General features: G+C 31.3%; 2 protein-coding genes across 6 annotated transcripts; both read left to right on the plus strand.

Moving 5' to 3' along the window:
* The first annotated feature begins 336 nt into the window (after positions 1-336).
* LOC126777214 (facilitated trehalose transporter Tret1-like) lies at positions 337-7,639 on the plus strand. Of its 2 annotated transcripts, none has more exons than XM_050500195.1 (8): positions 337-401; positions 858-1,087; positions 1,259-1,579; positions 1,886-1,991; positions 4,382-4,456; positions 5,276-5,493; positions 6,239-6,421; positions 6,820-7,639. In XM_050500195.1, the coding sequence occupies exons 1-8, from the start codon at positions 365-367 to the stop codon at positions 7,057-7,059; spliced, it is 1,410 nt and encodes a 469-aa protein (XP_050356152.1). In that variant the 5' UTR covers positions 337-364; the 3' UTR covers positions 7,060-7,639. The 2 variants fall into 2 exon arrangements, with proteins under 2 accessions (XP_050356152.1, XP_050356154.1); XM_050500197.1 differs by lacking the exon at positions 337-401 and adding an exon at positions 635-697.
* A 3,807-nt stretch (positions 7,640-11,446) lies between these two features.
* LOC126777178 (long-chain fatty acid transport protein 1) lies at positions 11,447-25,744 on the plus strand. Of its 4 annotated transcripts, none has more exons than XM_050500135.1 (13): positions 11,459-11,510; positions 12,450-12,512; positions 12,598-12,851; positions 17,882-18,032; positions 18,658-18,895; positions 19,306-19,540; positions 19,969-20,170; positions 20,860-21,052; positions 21,819-21,897; positions 22,306-22,379; positions 22,450-22,645; positions 23,228-23,318; positions 23,860-25,744. In XM_050500135.1, exons 3-13 carry the CDS (start codon positions 12,637-12,639, stop codon positions 24,169-24,171), a joined length of 1,986 nt encoding a protein of 661 aa, XP_050356092.1. In that variant the 5' UTR covers positions 11,459-11,510; positions 12,450-12,512; positions 12,598-12,636; the 3' UTR covers positions 24,172-25,744. The 4 variants fall into 4 exon arrangements, with proteins under 4 accessions (XP_050356091.1, XP_050356092.1, XP_050356093.1 ...); XM_050500136.1 differs by having other exon boundaries at positions 12,450-12,506; XM_050500134.1 differs by lacking the exon at positions 12,450-12,512 and having other exon boundaries at positions 11,447-11,510.

Consider the following 25,744-nt stretch of genomic DNA (forward strand, 5'->3'; position numbering starts at 1 on the left):
GCCATTTGAGATGTCAATTACTGTCACCGACTCCAATATAACATTTAAATAAAACCAAAATTCCATACTAATCACGATTAGTCAACAGTGCACGTCAATTTGAACAAGCATATTCAACCGTAATTAAAAATACAACCAGAAAATTACGTTATTCTAAAAATTTAATCTTATGTTTATCAAGATGATATATTAAATTAAATAATTAAAATACTTACGTAGAAATAATATAAATAATCCGAGTTATTAATTTTAATCTAGCTCTTATTTATGTTTGCCTGGTAATCAGATCGTGTTGTTTGATACACGAGGAGTGAAATTAGTATTCATTTAGACAGGAGAGAATCTAGACTGATAGGATAAAAAAATGACCATATTTCGCCAAGCGTATTGCACTCTAATAGGTATTGTAATTTAGGACATTTCGCTTTTAATTATCGATTTTGTGTATGCCAGGGAAGATAATAGACAATAAATGATGAAACCTGTGGAGCTGTTTTGAAAGCAGCGTAATCCTAATCTTAACTAATATTATAAACGTGAAGTGATTGTGTTTGTTTGTTTGTCACGCTTTCACTTCTTAACTACTCTACCGATCATCATGAAACTGCGCATAATACTACTATATGCGCACCTTCTCCCTTCGCCATTAGTGTCACTGGGGGTAGAATTTAACCCCTAGGAATGTAGGCCCGTTGAGGTAGGTTAACCGTCGTGGCGTCACAGTAATATGTAATAAGCAAAATGATAGTATAAATCCACAAAACTCGTAGTTTTTGCGTAACTTTTGTCTGTATAATATAAGTATGATAATCGAATTTTATAATTACTACAAAATTTAATAATAACACTTGTTTCAGTATGTTTCCTCACGTTCAACATTGGTCTCATGTTCGCTTGGCCGTCATCAACAATCAAATTGTTCTCATCAACAAACACAACTCTAAACCGACCAATGAGTGAAACGGAACTGGCACTATTTGGCAGCTTATCTTCGATTGCAGCGTTGATCAGCACTCCTCTCTCTGGATTCCTGATAGACGCATTAGGGAGAAAATATTCATGTATTTTATTCGCTTTGCCACAACCAGTAAGTTTTACCAAAATAATACTATATAAAGTAACTTAAATGACAAAATTCAAAATATATTTCATTCGAATGGGCACTTACAAAGTCCTTCCAATCGTCATTACGTCACATTAAATTCAATGTTACCATCGATACGATTTTGATGTTTTCTAGATCATTTGTTTTTTTTAGATTGCTTGGGCTTTAGTATCAACAATTCCAAGAGTCGAGGTTATTTTAGCATCCATCAGCATTTCAGGATTGGGTGGATGCATGTTCATGATAGCGCCTAATTTCATCAGCGAATTCTGCCAAGAAACAATCAGGGGAACTATGACATCTGGAGCAATTATATTCTATGGGATTGGTTTAATGGTGTCTTATATCTTGGGAGGGTATCTGAGCTACCAGATAATGAACTACGTGTGCTTAGTGATATCAGTTTTGGTTGTAGTATTAATCATGATCCTGAAGGAGTCTCCTACTTATCTAATGAAGAAAGGTCTAGATGAGGTAGGTCTTATTAATAGTTTTGATAGATAGTAAAAGGCCGGCAATGCACCTTTAAGACCTCAAGTGTTGCAGGGGTCCATGGGCGGTAGTAGCCACTTCCCATCAGGTGATCCTCCTGCCCGCTTGCCCCCTCTTACATAAAAAAAAAACCTTAATTTGATCTACAATATTTGATTTAATTTAATATCAAGTATCTGAATGCTATTCAATATAAAACAACTTTAATATATTTAAAAGTCATAAGGAAATATGTTAATATTATAAGTTTTAATTACTTTATAATTTTAATATTATCGTTGCTTCCAGGAAGCAGCAAAATCAATAGCATTTTACAGATCAACAAGTCCTAACTCGAAGGTAGTGATGCAGGAAATGGACTTAATAAGAAGAACGCTCAACCCAAACATTGATAGTAAGAAGTTTTTTTAATTTTTTTTTATATCAATAATTTCACGCAGTACATAATTTATGCCGAAAATAATATAAACATTTCAAAATGTATGTATTTTATATTATATTTCTATTTATGTTCGTTGGTCTTCAAATCCCGGGTCGAGTCAAGAAATGTTATTGGTTTTTTTTTGTCCAAAAATCTATATCTATAAAACTATATACCTGAAGTCTGACAGTTCCAGTGTCTTGTGCTTCGGACGTACAGACTTTGGTTCTGCGCCTGAACTATTTCCCGTCGTGTCTGATTTGCTGTCCCAACACATTGTCAGACTGAAGTAATAGAGAATGCATATGTATTTGCGCACACACTTGTTAACTATAATATACAATGTGCGGATGGGTAGTCTCTCGGTCTCTTGATATTTTTTGGTAGTAGACCAAATAAATATTCTCTCAGTGGCAGGACATTACTACCTCCCATATAGGTAGAGCTCCACTATCGACAATATTAGATTTAAACGGAAACTATATTTAATATTAAAAACTATAAAAAACTATTTGGAATACTAGCAATCTTTCTCTAAAAAATCATTCTTAACTTTACAATTATTTACCATCATAGTAACGTTGTATAAAGAAATGAAATTCCATCGTAAAATTATATCTATTATAAAAAGAATTCATTTCGTATAATATAATAATATATTTGTTATAATGTAGTTGAATGACGTTTTATGGTAATGAAACAAGAACGTAATAAGTACAAACAAGATTTAAAGATAAGATGATAAATATGAAGAGATTTTATTTCCTAGCAATAATTCTAATTGATTAGTTGACAATGAATTAATGCTAATGATAATCCTAGGTACGTAAAGAAGTTACGTATTTAAAGCGAATCCTATCGGAGAAAACATCATAATTCATAAAAATCACCTATGCATTATTGGTGGTAGGGCTTTGTGCAAGCTCGTCTGGGAAAGTACCACCCACTCATCAGATATGCAACCGCAAAACAGCAGTACCTGGTATTGTTGTGTTCCGGTTTGAAGGGTGAGTGAGCCAGTGTAATTAGAGGCACAAGGGACATAACATCTTAGTTCCCAAGGTTGGTGGCGCATTGGTGATGTAAGCGATGGTTAACATTTCTTACAATGCCAATGTCTATGGGCGTTGGTGACCACTTACCATCTGGTCGCCCATATGCTCATCCGCCTACCTATTCTATAAAAAAAAACAAGTCACCTGGACAAAGACTTTTTTCGGACAGTTTTTTCCTTAAGGTAAAAAAAATAGTTTTCTGAAAATTCCATACAAACTAAACTTATGCTCACAATCAGTAAATATTATCACAGGCAATAAATTTACGTGTCAAAGTAAAGTTGTAAACATTTTTAATTGTATTATTTTACTTGTTTTCATTTTATTAAATAGGATTAGAGTTGACGGCATGAATAAGTTTTCACAAGAAATGTTTGCTTAACAATATGTATCTATCTATTTCTTTTATAACAGTATTTAGTGTCTATCACAGAACATAATTTACTAGTGTATCGCCGCTTCAAACGTGCTATCCTATATCCTTTTATGTATTATATAGTCTTACTGCTAATGTTCCTTTGACATGAGATTTTCATGATACTCATATATGATGTATCCGCACGGATACAAAGTTTTTGTAAAACATAAAAAGTGTACTTTAGTAAATTTAAAAGCCTTTTTTAACGCTGAAAAAATGCATTACGCGTTTTCCCCACGGGAACAGTAGCGTAGAGTAATGTGGGGCTCGCCTGTGTCCAAGGCAAGTGCACCCTGAACATCGGAATACCCCTAAAAAACCAACGGTACCCTTTCCATCATAACGAGGAGCATGGGATCGCTTGCACATGCTACCTTGACAGAATTTAATACCCTATTTTTGACACAGATTCCTTTATCATAACATCAGATACGGTGAATAAAAATTAAAGCCAAAGATATAAAAAATAGGCAGCCGAAATAATACGTTATGTCTGCAGTGTGTCGCAAAGAGGATAGCCACTTAAACTTGTTGGTAGTGCTTCGTGCAAGCCCGTGTGAATAGGTACCACTCACATATCACTTATTCCACCACCAAGCAGTAAAACTTAAAATTGTTGTATTCCGGCTGGAAGGGTGATTGTGAAGGTGTAACTACAGGCACAAAGAACATAACATTTTGATTATCAAGGATGGTGGCGCATTGGCGATGTAAGGGATGGTTAATATTTCATAAAGTGTTCGTTCGTTTTTCGTTGAACGTAGCGTTCTTCCTATTCAAATAAAATCAAAATATTAACAAATTAAAGTTTCAGAAAGACGCGACTTTTAAAACTAATGATATGGTGTTATTTGAATTGTCTTAGCTTAGTAATGTTGTTTTTTTTATAGACGTGACGCCGGAAGAAGAAAATTTAAATCCTGAATCGCAGGCTAAGAAGAAACTGTCCGTCGTTCAATTTTTAAGTAAGTGTCATTGAAACAGATAATTACAATGCAATATAATGCGGACAAATTAATCTCGAATTTATTTATTTTTAATTTTTTATCCTACATGGATGCCAAAGGTTTGTGAAGATTGTTCTAACACGAGGTGAAATTTAATTTCATTTAATAATATTAATTTAATTTATTTATTTACTAACATTTTTTTTACTTAACTTTAAACAGTTATAAAAACCTATCGTAATATCTGATATGATTAAAATATTCTGAAGGACTTGGACACTTGTTATGAGTTACCTCATATTACGAGTTCCACTGCCACATACTAAATTGATCAGTTAATAAGTTTTTAAAGTTATGAGTGACAATGATTTGACCTTTGCGACCTTTGAGAGATGTGACGAATGAAGCTGGATCAGGTGTTCAAACCCACTTCGAAATTGGAGAACAGAAGCAACACCTAGATCATATTTTTAATAAATATTGTAGTCGTTTATGGATACAAAAACTTATTTATTAAGGAAACTGTGTACAGTTATTTTTATAATATATAAAATTAAAATAGTCGTTTATAGTAATCTAATGTATAATTGCGTAAGTACTATTACGTCAAAGTTTTTTAGCAATTGTTCTTCGTTTTTCGTTGAACGGTTTGACTAACTTGCGCGATCTTTAGCTACAGTCATCAAAAATGATATCCCGCTGAATTGTGAGTAAGAGAATCTAGTCTATAAAATTAGCTGAAAATTAGCAGAAATGGGCCGAAGAGCCCATTTCTGCCACAGCTAATTTAGAATATTAGTAATTATAAATTTGCTAAATTTTATGTCTTATTTACAGAAAAATCTCAATCGACGCGTCGTGCTTTGGCTCTGGTTCTTATGACATACTTCACGACCATCTTCCAGGGTCTCGTTGTGGTTCAAGTTTATTCAGAACCAGTTTTCGAAGAGGCCTTACCAAGTATGTCAGCTAATTTGGCGAGTATTTTGTTCGCATTGGTAAACACAATCTCTGGTTTTGTTTCTGCATATTTGCTGGACTATCTAGGACGAAGGGTAAGAGACATTATTCCATATTTGAATTTTGTCCCGTATTTAAATTTAAAAACAAAAATTCTTATGAAAACCTCTTTTAATTTAGATTAAAGACTATATCCTATAATCGCATCCTGTTTATTTAAATTAAAATGGTTTTTGTATTGTAAGCAAATGTTTTAAATTTCTAGCGTACAAATTTAAAAACATTTAATGTAGTTATTACATACATATATTACTGTGACTATGATAGCTTATACAAATTCTGAATATGGCAAGTTGCATCTAGACCAATAACTTATTATATGCTTAAGCTTAAAACTCATTATACAAGCCCTCTTTAAGGCCTTGAAAACTTTGGGAACCCTTATTTACAGTATTACTAGTTGAACCTTAATAATAGTCGAATAGTTTCATGTAAGTACAAAGCCAAATACTTCAATCGTTTTTGAGAAGTTGAACGTCCGGGTTGAACTCGGAATCTTCGGTTAAGAATTTAGAATTTACGTCATCCAACCACGGCTCTTGATGACTACGTTCTATAATTTTTGTTCTGTACATCCACAAGGTATATTTCATTCTTTCATATGGCATTTGCACACGCTGCCAAGTAAGACATTTCCGTTGTGATATCCTGGTCTTTTTATTAGATACTGGTTTCCATAGGCGTACTTTATGTTACTAGAATGCTCTACGAAGTCAATAATACTGCATGTTCTCAATTTTTAGTCACAAAAGTTAAGTTAATTGTTACTTCTTCTTTCAGCCAGTATCTATTTATTCATCAATAGCATCAAGTCTCTGTTGTATGGCGCTAGGAGCACAAATACATTTACAATGGGGTCCTTATTGGTTAACAGGGGTTTTATTATACGCATACTGTATAACGACTACAATTGGAGCCGGTACTGTGCCATATGTAATTATTGCTGAATTGTTCTTGCCTGAGGTTAGTACTCTTTTGTTGTCATAATTTCCTGGTACTTTTAATTTTTTGAAGAAAGCACAATTTTTCAAATATTTTTTTTTTTCTTTCTTTAAATAAAGAAAAAAGCTTTTATAGAATTGGTCACATTCATAATTTCAACACCATATTTTTTCATCATTTTTGAAGATTCCTACTGGATGCTTAATATATAATAATATAAAGGCAAAGTTTATCTAAAAAGCAGCGTATCTGATTTGCTATCGTTTATTTATTTATCGAGGTATGCTCTACGGTTCCCATCCTCATAGAGATTATTAAATCATCAATAGCATCAAATTATTTAACGATAGTAACAAATTTGAGGATATTGTACCTATTTTACGCATCTTTTAAATATTGACCATTTTTATTGTTTCCAGGTTAAAGGAATCATGACGATGCTAACCGTCCAATGGGCGTGGATTTGCAATTTCATAATACTCTTCATATTCAATCCTCTAAACGCAGCGATTGGCTTAGGGCCAGTGTTCTATATATTTGGATTATTCAGCTTATTTTCAGGCGTTGTCAGTTTTCTATATTTACCAGAAACGAAAGGACTCACGGTTGACGTTATACAAACACTGATAGTTAAAGCGAAAAAGCCAGAGAAAGCATAAGCAACGCATAAATAGACTATTGAAAAAAATTATGTCTAATGCAGAAAAATAAAACTATAATAGATAGTGATTATGTTAAAATAAAAATAACCGCTTTTATTGCTAAGATTCACTGGCCAAAATATTTATGCCTTTGCAATGATTCGAAATTTAAACAATTAAAAGACAATTCAACTACAAGCATCAATAGCGCAATGATAGCGGTGTAAAATGTCACTAGTTCGATCCCCTTGGGCTACTATTATCCCCACTCCTAACACAAGTCTTACGCTGAATTGGGGGGAAGGAGGTTGGGAACTTATAATAGAGGTTTGAATATACTAATTGCATAAGCCACTGAAAGACAGTCGTATCATTAATGAAAGCAAAAAAAAATCTCGATATCATTAATAGACGTCACGCGGTGCTCCATTCGAAAAGGTCCTATTACAATTTTACTCTATATACGATGTCACGTGCTATTTAATTATTTTATTTGTTATCTCAGTAAAAAAAACAAAAGAATCAGTGTGTTTGGTAACGCTATCGGAGACGATAAAAAAGAACTTGTCACACTTGTATTAAAATAAATAAAAATATTGAAAGTGGTTTTATTTAAAAAGTCGAATTATATATAATACTGTTAATAAAGTATGATCTAATTTATTCAAAATAAAATCTATGTAAAGTTATTTCTTTTTTGTTTTTTTTTTTTTGTTGATTAATTTACAGTTTTTAGTATATAAGCCCGGACGTAGAGATCCAAAACGCCTAAGCACTTAAAAATATTTTTGGCCGGGCTGTCTTTTGCATGCATAAAACTGGACAAAACCAGAAATTTAAGTGATATTTAAACAATAATGAAAATATTTTAAAAATATTTTTTATTTAAATATAATACAGTCAGTCATTTTTCAATAATATTTATAATAAGTTATAAATTATAATCTACTCGCGTACCTGTTTGTACATTCATGTTGAGATTAAAACGAATGTACATTGATTTCTCTTCAAATAGCCTTAAACATGTAATCAATAAAATTTCGTATATATGTAAATAAATAATTGTAATATCTCTTTAGTGTTTGCTAAGTTTGCCTTCATACTGGCATTTGTGTTTCGGCTATAGTTTATATGTGATAATTAAAAAAAAATAGAAATGACGTTTAAACATTTGATGTTTTAAAAAAGAATTATTTTTAGTAAAAAAAATAATAAGAAATTATGAAGGAAATGTGGAATAATGAACTTTAATTTTTTTTTTTATATTCGCCGGGAGGGCAAATGACTCTACTCCACCTGATGGTAAGTGGTAGTAGAGTCCAAACGTGACGATGTGTATGTCGTTTCTTTGTGTACAGAGCAATCTTAAGTTCACTAATTTGTAATCTTTATTGAAATAAAAAAATGCTTATATATTTTTAACGTTATCAATCAAAAGTTAAATCTATGAGAAACATAAATAAACGAAGTACATTACTCACTCAAGCCCATATTTATAAACGTTACTAAGCGACTGATTAGTTAAGCGATGCTGTATCTTTGTCATTCATGTTATATGAATAATGGCAGAAAGAGATAAATGTTTGATCAAACAGCCGCTAAGCAATGTTTATAAGCAAAGCTGTAAAAAATTATATCGATAATAAAAAAAAAATTGTGGACTTTGTTGTATTTTTCCTTCATGAAAGTTCTAAAAAAGAATCCGTCTACATAATATCGTCTTACAATCAAAGAAGGAGCAAAGATAAACAAACCTTAGATATTCATATTCCATGCGATTTGCTTATATACATATAATAGGTAGGCGAACGAGCATACATGCCAGGGTGTGATCGATGGTACTTATCGTGGGGATATAGGTATAATAAAATATATTATACGTAATAAGAAATCCCGTGTCCATTTTCTCGTTTCAAATTATCTATAAAAAAAAAACAAACAAAACATTGAATAAAGTATTGAATAAAAAAATGTCATAAAAATTGTCTCATTTTCAGATACGGTAATCAACTACATTTGACCATAATTTAATCTGCTCAGAAACGAAATGATATTTTGAAGATTTATATGTCCCTTTGTTGTTGGTGATAAACAAAGAAACTCGTCGATTTTATGTCGTTGATAAAAAGGTTCACATTCGTATATTTTTTTGTACAAAATGTCCCAAACATAATTACTCACAATACAAATTGTTACATTCGAAAATGAACCTTAACTCTATTCGTTTAAGTTCTTATTGTATTGTAGTGGTATAGAATATATCCTTATATTCTTCAATGAATAACAAGCTCTGTTGTAACGCAATAAAGCTTATTTCAAATAGTACAGTTTAACATGCTCTGGCGCCGATAACCGGTGCGAGAGCGGGGCCGATAAACTTCTTAGTGTTGTTAGTTAGTCATTGTATCGATAGAAAAATAAAATATATCAATAAAATATTATATTACATTTAAAGACCTTGCGGGTAATTTGTCTATTTTTTTTTTTATATTAAATAGGAATGAAGTTGTCACCTCACCACCATCCATAGACATTGGCGCTGTAAGAAAAATTAACCGTTCCTTACTTCGCCAAAGCGCCACTAACATTGTGAACTAAGATGTTATGGCCTTTGTGCCTGTAATTACCTAATACTTGTATGTAATTACCTACTCTAGTAGTCCGCCTACCTATTCTATAAAAAAAAAGATGAAAAATTTGTTTGCTTTGTATTTACGCTAATCTCTTGGACTAACTCTCGAATAACTAACTAACACTCGGACTCGGATTCGATTAATATTTTTTCATTTAATAGCAGGATTCTTGAAGAAGGTTATAAATATCACGCTAGGGTTCACGAGGGCGAAGCACGAATGCTTATCGCGAGTAAAATCGCTCGAAGCAGCTAGCTTAAGATAAAAAATATATTACTATACTTACAACTTTGTCTAATTTTATATTCCGTGCCTGATTAAAATTAGTCAGATATTTATATTTATAAATCATATCTCGCAATAATGATATCGTATCTTGATCGGTATCAACATTGCTAATAATAACAAAAAAAATGCTATAAATTTCATATAAGCCTTATATAGTCATTTACTTAATTAATGATTCATTAGGAATAACATAATATGGATTCTAATGATATCTAATATTGGAAAAGGCTTTATAAAACATATAATGTCGTCTCGTCTTATTGCCTCCATTGGGGGGAGGGGGTCTATAGGACGATTTACACGAATGCGATATGCGACATTTACCATAATAATTATACCAATCAAATAATTGATATATTGAACTAGCATATTCAAATGAAATAATATTAAGCCTTAAATAAATACAAATAAAAATTGAAAATAGTTACTGTGCGAATCGTTACCGCGTCGAACGGTGGCAAGAATGCTAGTAGCATTTCCCCTTTCGCAATAGAGGCAATAAGACGGGCTGTAATATTTTTGATGAAACTTTTTGCACTATTACTCCAAGGTCAAAGCGTTTCAACTGCAAAAGGAACAAAAACATAATTTACCATTTCAAAAAAACACGCACCAAAATAATATATCACATATGTCGGTTGTCAAAATTTCGCGGGTGAATAATGAAATGAGTTATTACAAAAAAAGCAACGTTAGTTCCTTTATCATTAATTGTATATACTTATTTCAAACATTATTATAAATCTTTTTTACGTAAGTAAATAATATTACATTACGTATTGTTCATAAGAACTTTTGATCGCTTAAAATATTTTTAACATATAATATTATGTTTTTCGTTGTGAATGTGAATGATAAAAATTAATGCAAATTTGTTTTCTTTTATGAAAAATATAAAGATTGTCCGTCTTGTAAGCAATCTGTTACAGGACAGACTATTGTCTATCTGTAACCTTTACCTCTTAACAAATCATTATGATATGAACAAGTAAAATAAAATAAAATGTGCAGATGATTAACTTTGAAATTCATAATCACGAATTAGAACACAAGTTTTTGTAACTAACACTAAAATAAATACACAGTTATAATTTTTTTTTTTAAATTAATCTTAATTTATGTTTATAATTCATCTTGTGCTTGACGGTGAAGGAAACATCGTGAGGAAACCTGCATGTGTCAAATTTCACTGAAATTCTGCCACATGTGTATTCCACACAATGCGGGTTGCATTGGAGCAGCGCGGTGGAATAAGCTCCAAACTTTCTTCTCTATAAAGGAGAGGAGGCCTTAGCCCAGCAGTGGGACATACACAGGCTGTTACTGTTTGTACTACTGAAATTAATCAGAGGAATTTAAATATAAATATGTCAACAGTGACAATGTTTTGGATATCGACAAAAGTTTAAAATATTAATTATCGAAGGTCCTCATCGATATTCTCACATCACTATGACACAATGATCTCCACGGTCAGTACTCAGTAGTGTCGTTGCTTTTGTTGAACAGCCTGACTTTTTAAAGTTATTCAATTTACGGTACATAACGGTAAATATTTATCTTTTATTTGTATATAATATAAACATAGATATTATAAGTAGATTTTAACGGTTGATTTTTTATTGTGAATATAAAGTTTATTTCGTATAGACATATTTATATGTTGGTGAATTAATATAATTTTGATTTTGGGCATTTGGTAATTTCACGGAAATTGTTGGTGAAGAATTCAAATTAGGAAGGTATTATGTTCCATTTTTAAATATAATTATTATTTTTATTAATTAAATGATATAAATAAATATTTTCAATCATTTACATCGGTTTGGTAGTTATTGTGTAAACAAAGTAAAGCGGAGATCATTCCATATAGGTTGGTGGATATACTTGTTGCGCATTTTCATCCACACGCAGATTTACAAACGATGTTTTGCGTTTAGATCAAGCACGGGATAAATAGTAAACACAAATTAAGCACATGAAAGCTTGTCCGATTTGAGCTAACAATCCTCGGTTACGATTCACTTATTCTTGCCACTGAGCCATCTCTCAAAAGTCATAAGTCAATATCATGGAACGGCTGAAAAACTCCCTTTAAATAGAAGGGGACTTTGAATAACCATGGAAAATTAAGGGGCTGTTACCGTAAATATCGAACTTATTATATATATTTATAATTATTAATGTACATAGCAATGGTTGACTACATTGTATAGTTATTACAGCAGATATGCTTTGTGGGTTATGTGTGTGAATCATTCATTATTCGGATATTATAATGGGATTACGATATTTACTCTTAAAGTCCCTTAATTTCCCACAGTTAATCAAAGTCCTCTTCTCCTATTTAATGGGAGTTTTTCGCTTGTACGATCTTTGAACAGCTTGGTGTTGGAGAGTTTTAATACCTATGTAAATAATGATATTTATTACTCTTACTCTATTTACCTTTAAGACTAATTTGTAATAAATATTTCTACCCTTTAGAATGGAATAGGATAAACTAGTGAATTTGGCTACTTGTTAAAATTACCAGAGAAGAGGGTAGGTGTATGTATATAACTTTTCACTTTACTGTCCTTTGTAACTGTTTCACAATAAACATTAAAAAAATAAAACAATATTTTTGTTTAAGGTATTTTGGAAACTATGCAAGGCAAGTGAAAGTACCAGGATGACAGAAAAATCAGAAGTTCGCTTCGAAGAAGCCGAGAAATATAAGAATCTTATTCTGACATCCATTGCTTTAATATGCGTCTCTTTATCCTGGCTCGTCCGACAGTATCCATTATTACTAGGCGTTGTTACGATCTTGTCCGTATATTTATTAACCGGAGATAGATACCAATGGGTGTATATTTGGAAGAAAACCTTTTACAGGGATATGATGTGAGTACCATTTTATTTATTATCCGTCGTCGCCGACGAATTCGATTATGTTACGTACGTAAATTGTAATTGATGTTTTCATTGCAATTGCAAAAATATATATTATTATTACTTACAGATATTTCAAATAGAGTGAGAAAAAAGAATAAGGGGTTTAATAAAAGACGAGTTAAAAAAAAAAATCTTAAAATAAACTATTCAGTATTTATTTGATATTTTTGTTTCCGGTAATTGTGTATTTTTGTAATTGAAGTTAAAACAACTAAAATTAATTAAGTATTTAAAAACAAAATATAAAAATTTCTTTTCGATATATTTAATCGGTGTAAAAGATTCCTCAAATACAAAGAAAACATAAATGGATGAGAGCGTCCAAAGGTCGGAGCTTGTTTTATATTAAACAGTAAGCGTTCATTGTGCCCCAGTACATGCGATTGTTCACTTTACAAACAATTTCTCGGATAATATTTATAAAACTGTTTTTGTTTTTATTAACGTCCTTAGCGGCTGTTATTTGAACACTAATTTTACTTTTTCTGTCATTATTAATAATTTATTATGCCATTCAAAAGAACACACAATATTGTATGTGTGTTAAGGTAACGTTTATTAAGCAATTCAGTAAGTTTATTTTCATTTATGAGATATTTTTACATTAAGTAATATCTAAATATATCATCCATACATTTGCAGTGTTAAATTGTATACAATAATTATATCTTCAATTGTAAATAATATTAATATCGTATGGCTTGGTTAATAATTAATAAATTTTTACAATTTAAAAATGGAATAAAAATGCCGACCCCGCTTGATTGCTTATTCTTATAATATAATATATATAATTCGCTTTACAATAAATAAGTTAAAAGCTGTTTTTCACTAAAGAGCAATTTTAATATATGTATGTATCTCCAAAAAAGTGACAAAAAGAACGACACGAATGTAGAGCAAGAGATGCCTGACATTCTATTCATGTTTCTATTCATGCTACTAGCTAGCTAGTATACTTACAGCATGCTCTTTAAGCGGTGTACTATTGCCAGATAAAGCGCAGACCTTAGAATACTATTACGTTAGTTCTTTTTAGCGCGCGCATGAAGTAGTATTTGACATTTACAATTATCTTCACCTCTTCGCAATGAGTAAAATTCTGTAACATTAATGCGACGTTATATTTATAGGTAATGGCGGAGTGTTATTTTAATTAAATTATATTGCTATAATTATAATTATTACTTGTCCTTAGTTCATTTAAAGTTTTTTTTTTAAATAATACAATATTTTTGTTAAAACTACATTGGAACCTATTTAATTAATGGGTGGCATTTACTATCAAATTTCCGTCTGCTGCTTCTCCGTTTGCGTTTGAAGGAGAGATAAGAGTAAGGTACATATTACACCTCTTACCACATTTTGTAGCCCTGGTAACGTGGATGGAACTTTCATGATGTTCGGTAGAATAGTTAAAACGTTTAAGGGTAACGTTTATAACAAACAAACTCATCTTCGCATTTATAAATATCATTTAAGATTTATTTATTGTATTTTATATTCATGAATTTACTATTTATTAATAATTAATAATTGTTGATGCACTTTTATGTATTAGCCAGCCAAATCCTTTAGGACGATAACCATTCGTTCATTTTAGTGTTTAACTATTTTCTACTCTTAAAAGACATTTGAAAAAAAAGAAACCAGTATAAATGAGGTCGGTTGAATATTGTAGGTAACTGAAAATTGGCAGGAAGCCCCTATAATTTCAATATAATCTGTTGTACAGACGAGGGTTATCGCCTAGAAGTAGTGGAATAGGACAATTGTCAAGTGTCGGTTGCTGTATAACACCGTTTATAATTCTTGATTGTATAACGACACAGGTATGACACCCAGTCAAGCAGCTTGTTTGTGTTAGGATCCACTTTATTAAAGACTAGCTCTCGTATGAGAGAGGGGCTGGTACTAGGTAGCCTATATATTAAATCACGGTATAAGCGATCTCTATTTCAAATATCCTCGAAATTCGTTAAGTTTTTGCGTGAAAGAGTTGCGTGTCTTCAATTCCAGAGTAAACAGGTTTCTTCTAGGCAAGCGTGCTAAATTCCAGACCGTGTCAATACTTTACATCAGGCAAGTCAACAGTAAATCGAGACTATGAGTAAAAAAAAAGATGATTCTATGTTAATAAAAAAATGTTTATCAACCAACTAGACAATATCACCACGTATTAGTTACCTTGTCAGTGTTGTAACATAACTACGATTGGTTTGCTACTAAATTCAAAACTGCTTATTATATGTACTGTAAATGTTCTTTTCCCAATAAATAAATAAATACATAAATAAGATCCATCAATCCTCACAAACATTCACGTTTATAATATTAGTAGAAAATTATAAATTAATTAAATTTACTTTCAAGACTCGAAGAAGACTCTCCATGAGCATATTTTGTCAGAAAGTCCCTCGTTCTTGTCATCTTATAACTTCTATCATACACTGTTATTCATATGTTTATACTATATATATTATGGCTGTATTTATTTTGTTGATATTATATTTGTATGTACGTATATTTTTTATTACTAATTACCGCCTTGGATTTCTGCTTAGCCTAAAGGTTGACTGGTAGAGAATGCCTTCAGGCATTAAGTCCGCCTTTTGTTCCAACTACATATTGTGGTGGTCAAAAAAGTTTTAAATAAATAAATTTCTGTGCCTAAAATAAAGGCTGCTTTGATTTCGACTTCATTTGTGTGAAATTCTGTCATCGTTGTTATTTATTAGTCTAAGGCGTTCCCTTCTATTTACCATTGATATCGATTGTTAATATTAATTATAATTGACTTTGGTTTTAAGCCGTCCACGATGCTTATTGTTCTGAAAATTATCCAAACAGAAGCGATTAAACAAAAACAGAGCGTGTATTCATTTGAGGTGCTTCGTCTTTATTAAATACATTTTGATGTCATCATGGTCCTTAATATTGTATGTCGCCTTAGTAACATTAATGTCTTGACACTTCATACCTATAAAAAACAAATGGTTTTTAAAACTAAAAATGTCTTAGTTACAAAATTACAATAATTTAAATTTAGAATCTTTGAATATAGAATGACAAATATCAAATTAGCTATTACAAATTCGCAATTTGATTAGTAAAAGCTTTATTATAACTCAGAGGAATACTGACCGGCTTGTGATATAAAAGTTTGAGACCTTGAAGCCGAAAAATTGGACTTAGTTTTAATTGTATTAGTAAAAGTTATTATCCCTATTAATAATAATAATTAATAATGAAACATACTTCTAAGCGTAATTGTATACTTGCAGCTAAAAAAAAATTTTCTTATAATATCTGTAAACCAATCAAAATATCTTCGAATCAATTGAAATTCATGCTCGAATATAAAATCGATTTCTTGTAGCTATCGAGTTTCTGAGTTAAATGAAAATAAAATAACAATAGAACTATATTGTGTGAAGTAACTCTAAGCTGACCGCAAAACATGATAGTGAAATGTCAGAAAGTGATATGTGACATTGAGTATTATTAATCATTGGTTTTACTTGGTCTACCACCAAGGCTTTGTATACTGGCTGCTTACTACAGTCTCATCAGATATTCTACCGTCATCTAGCAATATGTATTGTTGATTTCCTATATGGAGGGTGAGTGAGCGAGTGTAACTCCAGACACCAGGGACATAATGTGGCTCATGGGCGATCTAAGCAGCTATTTCTTACATCGCCATTGTCAATGACGGTGGTGACCACATACCATCAGGTGATCCATTTGCATTGGTCTTCCTTCCTCATAAAAAAACATCTAACCAACATTTTTAATATCTCGAGTAAGATATAAAATGAGTTCTTAAAGACACTGCAGTTGTAAGCTTCAATTTAAAGCAATTTACGTTTTTGCTACATAATTATACATTGTGGTGTTTCAATTATGAAGAGGAATCTAGTAACTAATTCATGTATGTAGCGTGCACGCGGACGGTCAACACATGTTACGCAACATGTAATCATTCAATAACGTCGGTCTCAACACCTCTTACGGTCTGCTGCGATGCTGGTACAATAGGTATCATCCGGTGCATTCATATATAAATATATATAATGTTTGTTTGTTTGTTTGTTTGTTATTTATAAAATTTAACCACCTTTGGTTTTGATTGATTTTTTGTGATCAATAAAATAAATGGTATATCTATATTTGATGTAGTTACTTATTAAATACAAATAAAATTTTTAAACAATATCCATACCAGGCAATGATAAAAAATCATGATGACCTATTTAATAAAGTGAATTTTAAAATGTTAATTATTAATTTTCTATATATGTTTGCCCCAGAAACCTATTTAAAATTTACAATCTTTCTGGACTTTGGTACAGTCCCACCCATTAAGGTGTAGTGAAGAAATTGACAATTTTCCATCGCTCGCCGGACGTCGCTGATTACTCTATTAAGCGAGGTGTCCGATTGGACCTTGGCATCGTATGATCGCCTGGTAATTTTGTTTACATGGAGATAAAAATATGCAGAAGTTTTTTTTCAGATTGTATGTGACTTTTTTAGACTTAAAAAACGGATATTACGTAAATAATTTTTAAATAAAAAAAAACAAATATCTTTTTTTTAATAATTCTCTATAGGGCTTTACTTTTATTGACTGAGCTCAATGTCATTGCTATTTGTTTTTTTTAGTTAAAAAGCGAAAAGAGCGAAAAAGCGAAAAAAAAAATTTTATCGCGTCGTCGTAATTGATATTTCTGCTTTACGTTGTAAAAATTATACGCTGTTCCTACATTTCCCAGATCTTGCCGACCATTTTTTGTTACATCGCACTCATATATTTTGTGAGTTCATTTTGCTCTGCATTTTAAAGAAGAAATGCAAAAAATCATTTATGTTTAAAGGTAGAAAGAAGTATTGTGTTGAATGGTAATACAAAAACCTAACTACGAATGTATCCATATATTATTTTTGTGTATTTAAATATTTTATAAATTTCACAGAGGTGTACGAGTTTTACTCATAACGATGTTTAAATTATGGTTTTGGGAACGAACTGGAACAACGGTCGTCTCAAGATGGTCCAAGATTGTGAAAAAGACACCAGACAAGAAGGCATTTATTATGGGCGACAGGTCATTGACATTCCGTCAAGTGAGTTAGTACAAAATATAAAAAATTAACGTATAAGTTTTATTTAAAAAATTTAAAGACAATTTTGATATTAAAGCGACTCTTAGACTTATTGGAATGAAAAGGAAATTAGAGAAACTTATTTTTGCTGTTTGTGTCGCGATTTAATAACGTTACAAGTTTAAAAAAATATTAGTGAAAATAAAAATCTTCATGCGTTGTAAATTTACCATACGTTATATACTCACTCCTTGAGTATATAACCTCCCAAGCAATGTAAGGAGAGACAAAATTTTATATCAGCTCCCACACATAATTAATTGACATTGACTGACATTGATATCGTTCTACGCTGCACATGATATCCATTTGAAAATCTATAGTATATATTTTTATAGATACATATTAAGGAGGTCGGTCAACTGGAAGTTTGAATTGTTCGATTATATTAGTTTCAAATGAAATCATATCTAATTGCAGTCTGCAAGCAAGCAACTTAGTGGTGCTTGCCGAGGTTTTAATCCATAATTTTTGGTTAAGTCGTACGTTTTTAAGTCGGGCAATACTAAATAGACCAATAAAAGATTATCTTTTAGAATATTGTGGTCTTAAATCCATGGGTAACTACAATTACAAAATTTTTCAGGGCGATGAATTCAGCAATCGGATAGCTTGGTATTTCAAACGCCAAGGTTTTAAAACTGGAGAAGTCATAGCTCTCTTCATGGAGACTCAACCGGAATACGTATTCCTGTGGCTAGGACTAGCAAAGTTGAGGGTGACTACTGCGCTAGTGAATATAAACCTTCGGGGTGCTCAATTGATACATTGCTTGAGGATAGCTGGTTGTAAGGCTGTGGTATTCGGAGATGAAATGACAGATGGTGAGAATAATTTATTTAGAAAATTAAAAAAAATGATTGCAATGGGGTGAAAATGTAGACGATATACGAATGTAATATTTGTAGATGACCATATTTGAATGAAATCTTTTAATTCTAAATTTGTTATTATAATTTTCTTACATACATTGTAGTTTATAGAATTATTGCTTTTTGTGAGCTAAGGAAGAACTTTTTTCCACCACGCTGCATCAACGCATGTGGTGTAATTTCATCCGATATATAGGTTTTCTTACGATGTTTGTCATGTTAAGAATGAAAATAGGAAGCATTTGTAAAATGATTCTAAAGGTGCAATGGTCCAACAGAGTGAGATCTTGTCTAATGTATGATGAGCGAACACAAGATCCTACCAAAAAGCAAATTTTATTAACCACATTTATTATTTCTAGCGATTAAAGCTATACAAAGCGAGATACCAGATATTCCGCTATTCCAATTCAATTCACCGGAAAGGGAAACTGCACCAGTATTACAGGATACGATCCCTTTGGCCGCTGAATTGAATGAAATGACAAATGAACCATTCAGTGACGTAGAACCGGCTAAACCGAGAGACACTTTATTGTATATTTACACTAGTGGGACCACAGGATTTCCTAAAGCAGCTATCATTACTAACATCAGGTAAGCTGAATATAGATAAGTAATATTCATCAATATTAGTACACTGTCTTTCTTGGTAATAATTTATCTACATAGGACTTTCTATTACTGAGCAAGAAATTGATTACATTATTTTGAAATGAAAAATATAACATCTGCTAGATAGATATTTTTTTTGTTATTAGTAGTAGCAGATAATTGATAAAGTCCGGCACTATATCCAAAAAACGAATCGTTTTGCTCACGGATAGTAGTCTAATTGACGTTTACATTTTTTTTATCGTAACGCTATTCGTATTACTGATCAGAAAGCTAGCAAGCCAAAGGCAGTTTCTGAATTACGCCTCGTAGATAATTCCACAATCCGTAACCAAAATGCGCTGATTTGTAAATATAGTAACCAGGCATAAGATGACCCACTAGCACTATTTAACGAATAATTTTTCCAGATATCTTCTCATACCTCTTGGAGTTCATACATCAGCACAACTCAATTCATCCGACGTTGTCTACGATCCTCTCCCACTGCATCATTCTGCGGGTGGAGTACTTGGCGCTGGGCAGTGTCTCGTTCTTGGCTGTACGGTGGTGTTGCGGAAGAAGTTCTCAGCCAGCAATTACTGGACTGATGTAGCCAAACATAAGTGCACGGTAATTATTTTACAACTGCTAGATATTAATTAAGAAAACGAATAAGCCATGATGAAATTATAACAATAGCCGACATAGTTGACCGGCAAATGTGACCCACCTGATGATAAGTGGTCACCATCCCCATAGACATTGGTTCTGTTAGAAATACCAAAAACTATACAAAAACCATACATGAACAATGCGCCACCACCATACACAAAGACGTACTACGCTTCGCTGATTCAGTAGTTCTTATAATGAACATTTTACTATAAGTCATTAAAATTAATTTAAAAAATTATGAATGAACTTTGCTATTTATATATTTGATACATATTTAATAACTTAACAATAATAGTCTTATCCGTAACAGCCTGTGAATGTCCCACTGCTGGGCTAAAGGCATCCTCTCCCTTTTTTGAGGAGAAATAAAACCTTCTCCTCAAAAAAGGGACAATAGTCTTAACAATCAAGAAATAGTACTAAACAATCTTTCATAATAATGTATAATATGAGAGCACTGTTAGATAGTGACAGCATATAAAATATCTCTAGATATAATAGTATTACATACAAAAATATGTTTTTAAATGAATTATTCACAAGAATTCATCGAATCAGGAATCGTTGGCATATAAATTAATTATTTGTTAGCAATAATTTTGTTTTATTATTTCATATAAACTGCTTATTAAATGTATTTCTAGGCAGCGCAATATATTGGTGAAATCTGTCGTTATTTGCTAACAGTACCTCCCAGTGATAACGACCGAGCTCATAATGTCAGAATCATGATCGGAAATGGACTGAGACCGCAAATATGGCAAGAGTTTGTTGATCGCTTTAGTGTTAAAAGAGTATTAGAGTTTTATGGAGCTACGGAGGGTAACAGCAACTTGGGTAAGTTTTTTTAATGTTAGACGGACGGACAAACGGGCCACCTGATGTTAAGTGGTCACCACCGACATTATAATATAATATTTCTTACATTGGCGATGTAAGAAATATTAATCATCCCTTACATTGCCAATGCGCCACCAACCTTGGGAACTAAGATTTTATGTCCCTTGTGCCTGTAATTACACTGGCTCACTCACCCTTCAAACCGGAACACAACAATACCAAGTGCTGCTGTTTTGCGGTAGAATATCTGATGAGTGGGTAGTACCTACCCAGACGGGCATGCACAAAGCTCTACCAACTAGTAAATTCTTATATTCGTCTTAATATATAAAAATAAATATATATATATATATATATGTTCTCTATGCGTTCCTAAATTATTCATTCGTTTGCGGGGAACTTTGGTGAGGTTCACTGCGTACACCTGTGAACATTCTCTTATCATTTACATCCTCCTCCTACCCGCATGAAGCCGGTATAGGTAGCTAGTTATCTATATATGAAATAGTAAGATCAGAAATATGTATCACCATGATTTAATCAGTATATGAAGCCCCGAAGATGCGGATATCGATCTTGACTACTAGTGCTGTTCTACGAAGGCACAGGTATTTAATCGAAAAATAGGTTTAATCGAAAAGAAAATAGAATGATTTTACAAAAAAAATATATAATCATATCAATAGTAAGGAAGAAAAATAACTTTAGATACCAATAAATTAATTAACTACTTTTTTTTAATATGTAACCTATTTTTTTCCAGTCAACTTAGACTCTAAAGTGGGTGCAATTGGATTCCTTAGTCGTCTTGTATCTTCAATATATCCACTAACTTTAGTTAAGTAAGTTGTTTTTGTTTCATCGAATATTTTTATTTTATTTGTATATTTCATGACATAATATCACAACACGAATGTAATAAGTTAGCAAAATATAAGTAAAACTAAGAAAATAGTCCCAATATAACAAAAAAACTGATTACCATTCATCCACTGATTGGATTAAGGGAGAATAATGTAATTTACACTATAACTACTTATGTGTATGCTTCGATATTTTCGTTTATTGCATTATATAGGAAACATATTATGACGATTTCAATTATTCCAATTTTATCGATTTATTTGAGTATTTCTCAGCTAAATTAGAAGTAAAAATCTACTTAAAAAGGTGTTCATAATAATATAGATAAATAAATAAGACAAGTATCAAATAACTCAGTTGGATCTATAACGAAATATTAATTTCAGATGCGATGAATTAACGGGCGAGATTTTGAGAAATGAAAACGGAAGATGTATTAATTGCGGTCCTTACGAACCTGGTAACGAAACATTCTAACGATGAAATTAGTAGTAAAGTCGTTCATTTTAAAAATAATTTTGCATTTTCAGGTCTACTTTTAGGCAAAATTGATCCTAAAAAGGCTATATTAACATTTGCTGGTTATGCTGATAAAACTGCGTCGGAAAAGAAAATGGTGCGTAACGTCAGAGTGAAAGGCGATTGTTATTTCAACACAGGAGATATATTAGAAATGGACTATTACGGGTATTTCTACTTTAAGGATCGCACTGGAGACACTTTTAGGTGAGTAAAAAAAGCGATTGATAATGATTTCGTACTTATTACGACTAATCAAGTCAAGTCAATCAAGGACTGGCAAATAGGCCATGATTATGCATAATTATTCTCTTAAACAGATTAAGAATAATATGCCCACGAATGCCAATAATATGTACTATATATAATATATACATATAAGTACATATATACGTAGATCACGTCAATGCTTTACATAAAGTAAGTCAACGGTCAAACGCTGGCCTATATGAGTTAAAAATATATAACATTAAGAATGAATACGATTACAACAATAATAAAACCAATTTATAAATTACGAATTATCGATATTCGGTATTAGTAAAACAATACAATAAAAATTATAATAAATATTTATATTATAAAAATTATGAATATTATAAAAAAGTATAATAAAAATTTTATACAAACATCGAATGTGGCTTTATTTCCTGTTAGATAACAAAACGGGAATGTACATCAGTTATCTGTAACTGAAATTAATAAAAAGAAACGGTCTCGTAATATCTTTAAAGCAATGTTGCTTTTTGATTTCTATCATTTAACTATATTAATTATTTTTGTTAACAGATGGCGCGGTGAAAACGTATCTACTGCGGAAGTAGAAGGAGTGATCAGCAACTTGGTCGGATTAAAAGATGCTGTTGTTTATGGTGTTCCCGTAAGTAAATATTAAGATATATAACTTTATTATGAAATTATAAAAATCACTTTTAAAAATATAGTGACGACACCAATTATTATTTGGAGAGGGAAGCTGTGAGCCGAGTAATTAAAGACAGGGAGATAATTACTTAATAAGTAGAATGCTTGAGAATTGTTTTATGCAATTTATTTTATATTTCTTACTCTGCTATTGTCTATTGGTAATGACCATTTACCTCCAGATTTACCAGTCATTATAATCGATATTCTGACTGATTATGTCCTCCAGACCGATTTCTGCTATGGTGGTGAATCTCACGAGAGATTAGCCAACTGCGCAGGACATATTATAGTGTGTGCAAATACAAGTGCATTGTTTTTCTGTAACAACAATAACACAAAAATAAAATTATTATTCACACTCAGAATCCGATGGGACGGCAATCCGTTTTACATGCTTTCCGAGGCACGTGTATACAACACTTCAAACTTTCAGACCGGAAGTTTATTGGTATATTTTATAGACAATTTTGCTAATAACTTTACTTAATTTTTAGATTCCTTATGTAGAAGGAAAAGCGGGTATGGCAGCAATTGCAGATCCAGAAAAGAAGGTTGATTTAAAAAATCTTGCAGAAGGGCTCAAGTCATCTTTACCAGCTTATGCAAGACCTTTGTTCGTCAGGATCCTCCCAGAACCTCCACTTACAGCAACATTTAAACTTAAGAAAAAAGTTTTAATGGAACAAGGTTTTAATATCAATATTCATGATGATCCGATCTACTTTCTGGATCAGAAAAGTGGTACCTTTGTCCCATTAACTCAAAAGCTCTACGACGATCTTAATGAAGGTGTAATTAGGCTGTGATTCCAAAGTAATATTTATTATTTTTATTATTTAAAAAACCACTAAAACTTCAAAACCAACAGAAGGTTTGATAATAATAAATTTACAAAGATAGACGTTGATTGCGTTTAAAAAAATTATAAAAAAGTTAATAGTTTATCCTTTTTTAAATATAATAATATTATGTAGCCATATTTAAACATTGCATACGGTTTATGTATTTGATGCAAAGAAAACGAAAAATAAAAAGGCCAAATAATATTTCTAGAAAATATTTTTTTGTAATAGTAAATACTTTCTATTTTTATTTATATAAGGATATATTTTTATAAAAACTATGCAAATATTTCTTTTGCTGCTTATTTATTCTGTGGTTATAGATCTGAATATTTTCTACGTTCTGTATTTTTTTATTCTTTTTTAATTTAACTAGACGAGGATCGTAACAGCAATATTAAAATTTTATCAAATATCACATACCGCAGGTTATACCAATGATGATGTAGAAATTTTGTCTTATCCATTTGCTACTTATTGTTATTTAATAAATATTTCATTATTTTCGGTACGGGTCACCAATTACGGACACAATGCCTTGCCAAATAGGCTTTATAAGATAATTATTACAATGTATTACTGCATTAATAAAAAAATATGTGTATTTAGAACCATGAAAGTACCGACTTGAAAAAAAGGATTTATATACTTATATTTAATAGTAATTATTTATCTATGGATTTGAAATGTAAAAGCAATGAGTGAATGTGCCATCTCAAAGGACTTGTAATATATAATTTTTAAGCCTCAATTTATGGTCAGGTAGTTGAGGTTATTGACCTAGAGCAGGTCATACAACGGCTACAAATAACATATAATATACTATTATAATATACTTAAAGAACATTAGGAAAACCTGTTTTTCAAGGAATTAATGCTAATATCTGACCGCTAAAGTGTTTCTGACATGTCAGTGATCGAATTTTAATTTTAAGACTAAAATATAATCGTTTATTTGTTCTGCTAACTAATAATAAAGAAATATATGATTATGTCAATTTATAATAAATGTGATAATTTTGTGCTATATTTAATTTTAACATTCTTTCTTTTAATATCCATATAAAGCTGTTACAAGGTTTTATATATTTACAAGTTACTGTTTTATATATTTTCGTAATGTAAGACAGTTCTAAAGTATTTTAGGTCTATAATATTTTGTACACGTGTGACTGGACAACTTTGTAATTCAGGTATATAATTTATATGAGCAGCAAAGATTTTATATGGAAATTTCACAATATAAATTGCTCGACTCGGTCGTAAAATGTTAGAAATCTTCTTACGTGATACGTTATTTTGATGCGTATGTCTTTTAATGTTATAAATATTATAGTCAATATCGCATATCGCATTTGATAATTATGATCTTTCATGACCGTTTTCTACGCCAAGTTTGTAATAAGAGAATAGCTATTCAGACGTTATGGTAATTTTGATTGTAGAATACAATTATATCTTTAAGAAATTATTTGTACTATGCTATTAATATAGTAAAATTAGACAATATTTTATTGTGATATTAAAATCATGTTAT

The sequence above is a fragment of the Nymphalis io genome, chromosome 22 (genome assembly GCF_905147045.1).
Source record: "Nymphalis io chromosome 22, ilAglIoxx1.1, whole genome shotgun sequence".
Classification (NCBI taxonomy): Eukaryota; Metazoa; Arthropoda; class Insecta; order Lepidoptera; family Nymphalidae; genus Nymphalis; species Nymphalis io.

Coding starts and splice junctions, on each gene's coding strand:
- LOC126777214 (XM_050500195.1), top strand. CDS start 365: ATGACCATATTTCGCCAAGCGTATTGCACTCTAATAG. Junction 1,088..1,258: donor TATTCGCTTTGCCACAACCA/GTAAGTTTTACC, acceptor TGTTTTTTTTAG/ATTGCTTGGGCTTTAGTATC. Junction 1,580..1,885: donor TGAAGAAAGGTCTAGATGAG/GTAGGTCTTATT, acceptor CGTTGCTTCCAG/GAAGCAGCAAAATCAATAGC.
- LOC126777178 (XM_050500134.1), top strand. CDS start 12,637: ATGACAGAAAAATCAGAAGTTCGCTTCGAAGAAGCCGAGAAATATAAG. Junction 20,171..20,859: donor TAGCCAAACATAAGTGCACG/GTAATTATTTTA, acceptor ATGTATTTCTAG/GCAGCGCAATATATTGGTGA. Junction 23,319..23,859: donor CTGTTGTTTATGGTGTTCCC/GTAAGTAAATAT, acceptor CTTAATTTTTAG/ATTCCTTATGTAGAAGGAAA.